The 11618-nt window shown below is 37.7% G+C and overlaps 1 protein-coding gene across 2 annotated transcripts; it reads left to right on the top strand.

Annotated features, from left to right (window-relative positions):
* The first annotated feature begins 4595 nt into the window (after positions 1-4595).
* LOC104591923 (putative BOI-related E3 ubiquitin-protein ligase 3) lies at positions 4596-6366 on the top strand. Of its 2 annotated transcripts, none has more exons than XM_010251075.3 (4): positions 4596-4790; positions 4910-4974; positions 5085-5428; positions 5533-6366. In XM_010251075.3, exons 1-4 carry the CDS (start codon positions 4753-4755, stop codon positions 6115-6117), a joined length of 1032 nt encoding a protein of 343 aa, XP_010249377.1. In that variant the 5' UTR covers positions 4596-4752; the 3' UTR covers positions 6118-6366. The 2 variants fall into 2 exon arrangements, with proteins under 2 accessions (XP_010249377.1, XP_010249378.1); XM_010251076.3 differs by having other exon boundaries at positions 4612-4790; positions 5088-5428.
* The last annotated feature ends 5252 nt before the right edge of the window (positions 6367-11618 follow it).

The following is an 11618-nucleotide window of genomic DNA, read 5'->3' as shown; positions in this document are numbered from 1 at the left end:
GGTCAGGTTGAGGCCAATCCTAGTCCAATCCTAAGTTCTAAACCTCAAACCCTAATCCAATCTGACCTATCCAATTCTAACCTTATCCAACCCAACCTTCTTCCCATCCCTTAAAATCTCCTACAAATTTCTTAACTCAAGTTTCACTATATATATCAAATCCTATGTTTTATTAATATTTGTTTGTTGATGTTTTTATTGGTTTTTTAAGTACAAAATTTAGAAAAAAAATGTATTAGAAATGATTATAGTTTATATGAGTTATGACTTATAATAGATCTTTTATGGGCAGCAAGCTATGAGTGGCAAACAACAGAGAAGAGATAAAGAACAAAATATTCAAAAAAAAAAACATAAAATTCGTTATTAAGGTTTTAATATTTCCAATTAGGATTTAATGAACTAATTATCTTAAAAGAAATAAATGATACTATGTGGTGGGGGCCATACAACTATCATGCATGTAAACAAATCAATGTATGATATAATATATATTTATATGTGATGTGTACTATAGATTTGGATTCGGATTGCCTGAGGGATCAGCTCGAAGTAAAGTGGGTTCATAAATTTTAACCCTAACCCTAACCTGAGCATCAAGCTGACCCAACCCAACTTGATTCTTTTTTATTGGGCTAGGACCAACTCAGCCCAAGTTGCAGCCTTAGGTCCAATGTACCAGCATGGTGCATTATCATTTATTCATGGTCCATAGCTGTTTAAGCTAATTCTTTCTCCTCAACTCATATCTTTACCATCTACTTGCACACCCTTACACCTGTTTTTGTTTAGGGTGAAATACTTAAAACAACACCTATGTTTTAGCAATAGACTAAAACTTATAATATTCTTTGGAAAAAACACTTAAAGTACCCAAGGTTTTTTGACAATTGACAGAATCCACCCTTACTGTTAGTACAATATTACAATCGTTTGTATGTAATGTCACATGACTTATATAATTTTTTTAATTTCAAAATTATCATTATCTAATTGATTTTGCCTTTTATTGTTCTTCAAAGTGGCACTAGGCGCAAAGTGGTACTAATGAGGAATTTTCCCAATTTTTTTAAATTAAACCTCACAACAATTCCATGTGAGCATTTACATTGCTTACATGGAACTCCTTGTAAACGTTTGCAAACGAACGTTTTAAAAAACGACCTAGAAATGGAACCGTTTTGGCCACCAGTTTTCAGATCAACGGTACGACCATCCGGTTTGAATAGGCAGCCTGTTCTGACAGCAAAATTAAAAAATAATTAAAAACAAAAAATGATCAAAATCGTTGAATAGGTCAACGGGTCGATGGTTTGATCACCCAAATCAACAGTTTATTGACTTTTTCAACGATTTTGTATCATATTCTGGGTTTTGAGTAAAACAGAATCGGTTGTATGGACAATTCCGAGGCCGAACGGTCCAACTATCCGAATCAACGGCGGCTCGAAAAAGTTGTTGCAAACTTTCTGTGGCTAGGCCAGCAAGAAGGACAACATGAAAACATACTTAAGGTGACACTTACGTCAGAGAAATTTACACCCAACACAGGGAGAACTTGAAAACAATGCCATAACTGAATTGGTCTATAAGACTATAAATATTTTGGGATTTTTGGACTGCAATGCCCCTCAGATTTTTTTTGCGTGTAATAATTTCTTCCCTTCTTATTTTGTCTTTTTCCTAGTTTTCTTTGCCGTAAAATGGGTAAAATATAAGAAACTCTCTTAAGATTTCTGACAATTATAAAAACTTTTCTTAAGATGTCAAGGCTTTACAAAAATACCCATTTTACTTTTAAGTATGTACTTGATTCCTAGTGCATTTATAAATGGGGTGTTTATTACTTTAAACGTTTTTTATCTTCCATCTTAGATTAACACCGCATAAAGTATATTATATAAGTTTTATTTCGGCTTTGTTAATTTGTATTTCTGTAATTTATCTAAGTAAGTGCATTTATTCATGTTCTTATCATTTTAAAGATTTTTAAATAAGCAACAAAATATCATTTTTACCCATAAAAAGTTAATATAAAAATGGGCAAATTTGTCCCATTATGCTTTATAAAATTTCTCCAACATGAGAAAGTTACTTAGCCCACCTAAGAAATGGATAAGTTTTATCCAGAAAAGTAAAACTTATTTTATAATGGGGCCATTAGTAAATGTAAAAAGAACATTGTAAAGTTGGTCAATGAGAAAAATATACTAATTGACCAACTTTCCCAAACTTATTTACCTATAGACGAACAAGGCCTTCAAGAAATGTTGATGCATTGTGGGAAACAAGCATTTGATGTTTCTCCAAATGCCTAATGTATATAAATCCAAGTGTTTATGTTTTTTAACATGTGTTTGGAACCGTGGACATTTATTGAATAAATACTAACACATTATGTGAATCTGTAAGCATAGAGACTTGCAAAAGTAGACTTCGATGTTTGCTATGTATGAATACGCATAATGAAGCCTTTGCTGATGGGGCACCTATGTGATAACGTTTACTCAATAAAATGCCTATGGTTTCAAACACCTTATTAATGTTTATTTGATAAACATTGATGCAAAAAAATGGTCGATAAACACAAACACCTACGGGAGACATTGATGGGAGTCATTTTTTAATTAAACGCCCACAAAACCAAATATAACATATATATATGAATTCATATGAAAATTTATTAAAATATCATAAAAAGTTTCATTTTCATTAAAAATTGCATGAATGAAATTGGAAATAATAAAATAATTTTATTTTATAGAAAAATCATACTAGATGGCAAATTTGATATTTTGAATTTTATTGAAAAATGACCTTAAAAAATAATTTCGTAACTTTTATCATAAAAGGCTGCATTTGCATTCTTTATTTTAAGACTTATAGAGGCACTTTAAGGGAATGCCAAATGCAGCCTTACAAAAAGATTCATTTTATATTGATGGGTCATATGGCTCACTCTCAGGTCTTATAGGACGAGCTTTCATCATCCAATGCAAAGATAAAGGTATATAGTCTTTGCTGAAGGAGAATCATGTTGTGCCATCAACAGCTATGATGCGAAACTTCGAAGATCATGATATACAATGATTCATCCCAGCTAATAGATTTTTCAAAAAAATACATATACACCCGATGCAGAATTCAGAATTCCAGCCCCCCTACTACTATCCCTCTCCCCCCTATAAACCACATCCTGTCCATGAATTTTAGATCAATTCACAGGATGCATTCCCCCTATACTATGAGATTATAAAATTCGGATCCGGGCTGATCGGTCATTCTCCCTAAATCTTTTGTAAGATAAAAGTCAACAAAAAAATGAATAAATCGATTACATTGGACACAGACTTTTATCTACTTTTGATCTAACTATATTCTATACATATAAACAATGCCGCTCATACACTAGTCTATCAAGCATGTAAAGACCATATGAAAATATCTTATAAACTCATACTTATACTCATCTCTAGAGTTTGGCTTACCTTAATAAAAATGCTGACTGTTATTCTTTCAAAAAAAAAATTATTTTTTATCTTTTACGAAAAGTTAGATGAAATTGATTGAGGGGTGAAGAACCGAAGATGAAGACAAAAACGGAGTGAGCGACTAAGCGGGCAGCCAACGTTGGTCATCTCATCAGGTGTCAGGGTCAGGGCCCGAGTCCCGAGATAAAGCATACGGCACCGGAGCAGCCACCAGCCGAACGGAAGGCCGCTATTGTCCACGTCATCATAGCTTCCGTAAAGGCTAAGACACGGAGCAGCAGCCGCTGCCGTACATTATCCGGCGGTGACATGGACATGCTGGTTTTCCCGATATACTCGATTATAAGAGCAGGTGTTTGACACTTGTACATTAATAAACTATAGTCTATACGTAGGACTATTACTATACTTTTCTAATTTTTTGGTGCAGTCCCGACAATGCAATTGCGGAATTGCCATAGCGTTAGTGAAGGTAGTGGTCCCCGCCGTACCTGCAGGCTGCAGCGGTAACGTTAAGGTTACTACTTACTACTAAACGGTGTGGGGAAGGGTTGAGTAATAGGTCGGACCTCCCAAACCCGAACGAAAAAGAGAAGAGACCCAAGTTCAGGTTGCACCGGCATGGCCTGGCCTGTGGGGCGTGGGCCCCAAGAAAATCAGGACATTCATTGTGTAGGAGACTGTGATCCTATAATAAGCAAAAATCAGGGGAACATGGATGATGATGATGAGTGACATGCCACATTTGCCACTGCCATGCTTACTTTTTCCGCTACGATCTGGATTTGTATCTATCTCTATATGCTTGCTTTGCTTGTTGTTTGTCTTTTTGTCCCGATTTTTCTTTTTTTTTTTTTTTTTTTAGTTTTGAGTTTTGACTGTCTGTCCGGTTCGTCAACTTTGCCTTAATGTATAGGGCCGCTAGGCATCACTCCTCTGGCGAAGCCTAACGCTTAATTGCTTATTGCTTAATACCGATTACCAAAATACTATAGCTTATTATCTATTAACAATTTCTTTCTTATCTTTTTATTAAATTTATTTAAAAATAAAAAAGAGACTTCCAGTCCCCACACCGCACGTATAAAAACCAAATCCTCTCCTCTCCTCGCAAATCGCAATCTTTTCATTTCCTCCTCTCCCGGCCCCGGGTCTTGCAGTCCCTCGGCCTTCTCGTCTGCGCGCGTCTTCTCCCTCCCGAGTCTCGGCCTGTGTTGTGTTTGGAGCTTTGGATTTGGGGTTCAAACAAGGTTTCGCAGCAATGGCCGTGCAAGCGCAATACCCTGCAAACGCTTTCAGGTGACCCTTCTCCTACCTTCTACTTCAACAATCTTCCTCTATCTACCTACATCTCTACAACAAAATATCTCTACTTACATCTCTGCGAATTTCTTGTTTCCTTGAATTTTTGATATTAGGAATAAGAACAATCTCCTCCAAGAGTTTCAGCTCGGATCTTGCAACCACAATCACAACAATTACGGTAAGTAAACGAAACACAAATCATTTGTCGGCTTTGTCCATGGACCCTAGCTCAATTATGCCAAACTTGACTCCCTTCTCTACTTCTTCAATTGATGAATGATGATCAAGAAGCAAGCCAGCAATTCTTCAACGGAGCAACCGTATTCAGCGGTCCTGAGAGTGAACTCACCTGCAACATGTCCGCCTCCAGGAAGAGGACCCGATACGATCCAACTCACCCTCTTCAAATGCAAAACCATGACCCCCACTTTCAATTTGACAGAATGAACACAGAGGCGTCTCCAATTTCAACCAGTTTACAAAACCTCTCCTACCAAGATAGTCTCCGCCTCCGGATATTTGAATCCAACGCCACCTCCACCAGTGGAAGATCTTCCTATCTTCTCCATCAGGATCTTACTTCTCAACTTTACCGTCACGACGTCGAAATCGACGCATTGGTCCGACTCCAGGTCTCTCTCTCTCTCTCTCTCTCTTCTCCAGCTGGTTGCTTGTTCGTTGGGTTTTATTTTTTCATTTGTATTAAACGAGTTGGCGTTAATGTTGCTCGATTCAGAACGAGAAGCTCCGATCGATACTGGAGGAGACGGCGAAGAGACATTGGAGATCGCTAGTGTCGGTTCTCGAACAGCAAGTGTGCAAGAGACTTAGAGAGAAGGAAACAGAGTTGGACAACGCGAACCGCAAGAACGCGGAGCTAGAAGTGAAAGTGAGACAGATGATGGTCGAGAATCAGATCTGGTTCAATATTGCCAGGAACAACGAAGTCATCGTGTCCACGCTGAGGTCAGGCCTCGAACAGATTCTGCTGCAGAGCAATACAGACCAACATGAAGTAGCAAAAGAAGGCATGGGAGACAGCGATGAGATCGTAGGGGTTGTCGCGGATGATGCAGTGTCGTGCTGCTACGAGGTGATGGTTGAAGAGGAAAGGGTAAGCGTGGCAGCGGAGAAAGATATTAAAGAGAATAGGGAACTCAAGAGCAGGACGCGTTGTAAGGTGTGCCGGGAAAAAGAGGTTTCAGTACTGCTGTTGCCGTGCCGTCATCTCTGCGTCTGCAAGGTGTGCGAATCGAGACTCAGCATCTGTCCAGTCTGCAACTCCATCAAGAACGCTACTCTCCAGATAGTCATGTCCTGATTTCAACTCACTTCTGTCGGTATTGTCTTCTAGCCCACCACCGGTGATCGGAAGTTTCACAGTATTCATAGAAGTCTAATAAGCCGGTAACTGTCGGACGATGCTTGTTTTTTTTTTATTAAAAAAACAAAATTATGGATTGGATATTGAAATTTGTAGAGAGAGACCAGACACGAAAAAATGCTTATAAAAAGCAGAAACAGTTTTAGTTGTGATTGCATTTAATTGAAAAATAATTAATTAATGCAACCACCGGTTCAGGGAGTGAGTATGGTTCAGAGTCATACTCATATGGTATGTATTGGGTTGACGAAAATTGCGAAGCATAGATAGATAGAATAGTGGGAACGGGGAAGAACAAAAAGGGTCGAGTCTTGTCCCTTGTGGAAGTTAAGGCAAGATATTCGTGAAGTGAATAAAGAAAGAAGTAACTATATTGAGAGGCACGTGCAAACGAACGAACGCAAAGCGAGAGATTTTAATTTCATTTTAGCCTTGGGGAAGGGGCCAATCAATGGGCAATATGGGTGGAGCAACAGCATATATAGCATCGAAATCGTATTTGGTCCTCTCACATCACAAGCCAAGCCAAGCCATGAGAAAAAAACACGGACATATTTCCAATACACGGCTGTAAAAGTATGAGAGAACGGTGTGAACACGGTCTTGAATCCGGTCCCGATCACCATAGCATCTTGCATTATGTAGGTAGTGTTTGGTGTGGAGAGGGTGTTTGTTTATCTTTAATCTCCTAATCTCTTGATGTGGTTCAAATACATGAGAGCTGCTTGTGCTTGTTGTGCTTTCTTTAATCTGCTGGACTCGGAGTTAAAAAACTAAAAACGCGCATTACGCAAAAATGGGAAGAGAGGGTGAGAGATGGTGTAGGTGTTGGTCCCTTGTTTAATAATTTTTCAGGTTCAGAATTCAGAGTAAAAGTGGGGCCAAGTACCGAAGGCAATATATATATATATATATATATATATATATATATAATATACCCAACTAGTTTCGGAATAACGTAACTGTGGTAGGGACCAGGGATCTAATGTCTGAGGACAAGGTAGTGTGTCAGATGAACAAGTGAGAAATTGCAAGTAGTAGCTAATTAATTAAGGGCTAAAGATTCTCATTTCAGTACTATTTACATGCGCATTCTTATGCTGAATTCATCGCGAGTTGAAAGGGTAGTACTGTATTGCCTTACACATGTATCGCAATTTACAAGGCTAGCTATCTGTTTTGTAGTTTTGTTTTCATTCTTTCAAGTAATTAATCGCAAATTCATAATAATTAGTACTAACGTACGTAGAGAAAAAAACATTATCCATCCATCAAACAAAACAAAAACGAATATTACAAGTGGAGGGGTTGGCATAAATCTGTCTCATGTGCCACATATCATATTTTCTGGGGACCATACTCTATAACGTCGTCGGAAACACCAGTTTGAAACATAAAAGATAAAAAGGTTTCCTTACCTTTGAATTTCACAATATTTGTGTGAAGAATAACCTATTGGCTAGTGGTGTTAGAACTAAGAATTCAGGAACCCAGAAAATTTCTCTCGGACGTTGTCGTTGAGCCATGACTCATGGGCAAAACGTGTATGAGACTGAAACAGCCCCATATTCTTCTTTTCAAATTGCTTTAGCCTTTAGTACGTACGGGAAATAGAATGGTCTTCTTCTGATCTGACTTTATTTTGGTGTGCCGCCTGTGTGTGTGTGTAACATTAACAAATTGAAGGGCCGAGATTTTATTTTTGGCCCCATCGCCAACAGCATTAATTGGATGATCAACTACATTAAGTTAGATTTGTGAGATAAGAATAAGAGGGTGACAGATGAAAATGCCAACTCTTAATTCTCTGTTATTTGGTTTGGTCGGATCATTCCCTAGTTAATCGTGACCGCGATCAGAGACAATGTAATTTGTGCCCACGTGGAAAGAATCTTTTATTATTTAAACAGAATTGGAGGACGCATATCAATCAGGGAACAAAATCAAATTAAAGAGCAAATGAACAGGCAACTCGATGCTTGCTGCCAACCATTCTCCCCTTTCAAAAATAATAACAGAGAGTAGGCAACTGACGCCGATATTTGGTTGCTTTCAAGATATGAATGTCGTGCACATACTTGTGTGCTCCTTTAGGTCTTGACTCTTGCATGTCCAATAATTAGTTTTCCTTATTTGAGTTTTAGTTTGCAATCGTAATTTGTATGCTCAATCAAATTTAATCGTTTCCAAAAGATGAAAAAAAAAATCAAATTCAATCGTGATCCCTTCTCAAATTGAATTTGAAAAACATATGATTGGATTGCATTGCCTTGAATTCAATCCATCGATGGAGGAGATGTCAGATACAAAAGAAGATAACAGGAGATTGTGAAAAAGGTTACACTTCCTTCCCATGTAAATAAGACAACAACCATTTTATCCATAAAATTTGAAGAAAAAAAAAACATTATTAGAAGGGGAATTTTATCCCATCCAAGTTTTGCAACTTCCCCCTAGGTGGGAAAGTTATTTGCCCATATGGGAAGTTAAGGAGGGCGTTCCCATCTCCTAGGTGGGTAAATAATGGACTTTTATAGTTAAAATGCCCCATTTAATAATGGACTTTTATGGTTAAAATGGTCATATTTTTACTTGGAAAATAAAAGAACATGGGTAAATACACTTACTTGGGTAAGTATTTCCCAAAAAAAACTTACCCAAATAACTACAGTTACCCGGGTAAGTAATTTACCGAAAAGCGAACGGGGCCTAAGTGATACCCAGGTGTAAATGAATTATCCTAGGATCCTAAATAAATATGAAAAAAGAAAATGAGTATCTCAATCAATGAAAATCAAAATCCCATTGATCAATTTTCCCCCTCTCAAAGTCTGAAAAATGAACATGCCCTAATTCTAGGCAACCCAACTATCTAGGCTAATTCTAGTTTTACATGTACCTGAGATTATTATGACATATAGTCATAGTAATAGGTGTTTGGATCTCCAACCCACACATCACTACAGCAACACATTGAGAATATTTCCTATATTTACATATTACCAATCATGGGGAGATGTTCCCGAAGTTGTAGACTTGTAGTGTTTTATGGCTAGGTGTGGTCTGTGTGCTTGCACACTCAATACAATAACCTTTAATATTTTTTTACCACACTAATCACCAAGGTTAGGGGATGAGGATGGCAAACCCTTGTTAGATGAGAGAGAGAGAGTATGTAGGAGACAGAAGAGAGAAAGGAGGAATTTATAAGGCAAAATATTCTTCAATTACCCAGGTCATGGAGCATTCTAGCTGCAAATTGAGCTAGCTCAAGTGTTACTCCGCTACATTTACGAGATGCATGAGAGATAGTGCAAGAGGTGAAACAAGAGAGAAGATCATGACACTCCAGCGACTATCCGCCAGTTTCAAACCTTCTAAGATGGATGTTACTTCCAGAAAATAGAAACAAGTTAAGGAGAGATGTGGACTGCACTGATTGATTATGTGGTGGGAAAAAAATGAGACAGAACATAAACCTAATACCATGTATAACTATAAATTGAAGGGGTTTCAGAAAAAACTTGTAACCAATCAACTGCTATCATAAAATGGGCAACCAATCAAATGGCAATTATCATAATTCACAAGACATTTGATTGGCCAAAGCTCTTCTAATATCATGATTTTTATTTTTGATAACATGGATTTTCTCGTAAATTTAATTCTGTAATGGTACCAAAAAACAAATAACCAATCAACTGGTATTTATTCAAAATCGTGGTGTTCTGATTCATCAAAGTTTTTTCATGTATGGTACCTTTTTGGTAGCATAAAAGATATGATATAGGGCATAATGTATGGCACCTGAACTGCACTGTGAAACTAAAAAATGTGAACCGCATGTCACAGTTGAGATCTTCAATAAAGGTAAGTAGGCCTTGTAAAATCTAAAGCAATGAAAGGTAAATGGACGAGATTGTAAAAATCTTGATTTATTTGTCACAAATATTCCTTAATGTACTTACATTCCTGTATTTTTTTTTTTGGTACAAAGGAAATTTATTGATAGAGAAGATTGTTAGCCCAAGACGTAAGACGAGCCCAGACTTGATACAGCAGAAACGCTAGAGAAATTTCAACCAAAAACGATTATGGGGAAATAAAGCCTCGTATGTGGCAGCAAGAAAGGAGCTGTGTTATGGGCCCAGGCATAGGATCTCGTCACGGGTCGGTCTACAGGGAGAACCTCTTGCTTCCCCTTGTGCCTTTCCTTGCGTGCAGACTCTTGTGGAAAACCGAATGGGTGATTTGTTCAAAAGACTACCCGAACTCTCCTCACTCTTCTCTTGACTGGAAAACTGAATACTTTATTTCCAAATCACAGTTCCTTAAATAGGAGATTACAAGAGGAGACTCCTTACTCCATTCGACTAAGCTAGGACAATCCAACTTTAAATCAAACTCCTACTTCTAACAGACTTCTAACAGAACTTAGTTCCTATCTCTAATAGATAAGTAAGAACTAGATAAGTAAGAACAAAACACCTACTTCTAACAGAACTCAGTTCCTATCTCTAATAGATAAGTAAGAACAAAACTAGATAAGTAAGAACAGAACTGGAATAAGTAAACTATTAGCGAGCTGGCAAGGAGAGCTGACGTGGCAAGATAAGCTACTGTGTGGGCCCCCCTCACTACTGTTGCTGGCGGCGGTAATTCTTCCCACAAATGCATCCACAACAAGTTGAGCCAGAGCCACAGAGCCAGGATGGGTCTGCTCCTGTCCAAAGAGCAAAATTGTGTAGCCATTGTAGCGGTATTCTGGATATTACTTTTCACGAGCTGTTCGAGCTCGAGCCCAATTTATTGGCTCCATTATTAAACGAAGTGAGCTAGAATATAATATATAAAATAATATATATAATAAAAATATTATAATTATTAATTATTATAATTCTAATTTTTTAAATATCAAATAAAAAATATTGTTATATATAATTTTTTATTTTTATAAAATATTTTTTTTTTAAATCGAGCTCGAGTTGACCTCGAGCTCAAGGTTCTGACTCGAGCTCGAGCCTAGTACTATTCGGCTCGGCTCGACTCGAATCCACCCCTAGTATCCATTAACAGATTAAGAATTTTCATTGTTTGGTATTTTATGTTGTGCAAGCTGATGCTTCCTGGCAGACAGTTCAGACGTTGGACTACGTAGGTCGGGTGGCTGAATTGTAAGAAGACAAATATCAGTGTGCCCTGGTTGCTTGACCTGGGGTAGGCACTTTGATGCTTAAGTTAGCGAACTGGCATTCAATTGCAATAAAGCAAGAGAGCTACAGTATTTAGAGAGCTAAGTCGCAAGTATCATTTCTAGTTGCTAGGATGCCTTTATATAGGCAAACTGACGTGAACTCCACGAAATGTGTCCGAGATCTTTGGCTCGTCAGAATCGGAGGTGGTTCCACGCCCGGAGACAAACTCCGCATAAGCTGATA

This window comes from Nelumbo nucifera, chromosome 4 (assembly GCF_055504915.1).
Source record: "Nelumbo nucifera cultivar China Antique chromosome 4, China Antique-T2T, whole genome shotgun sequence".
Taxonomy (NCBI): domain Eukaryota; kingdom Viridiplantae; phylum Streptophyta; class Magnoliopsida; order Proteales; family Nelumbonaceae; genus Nelumbo; species Nelumbo nucifera.
Note: the sequence above shows the minus strand (reverse complement) of the source record. Positions and strands in the feature narration are given on the sequence as shown.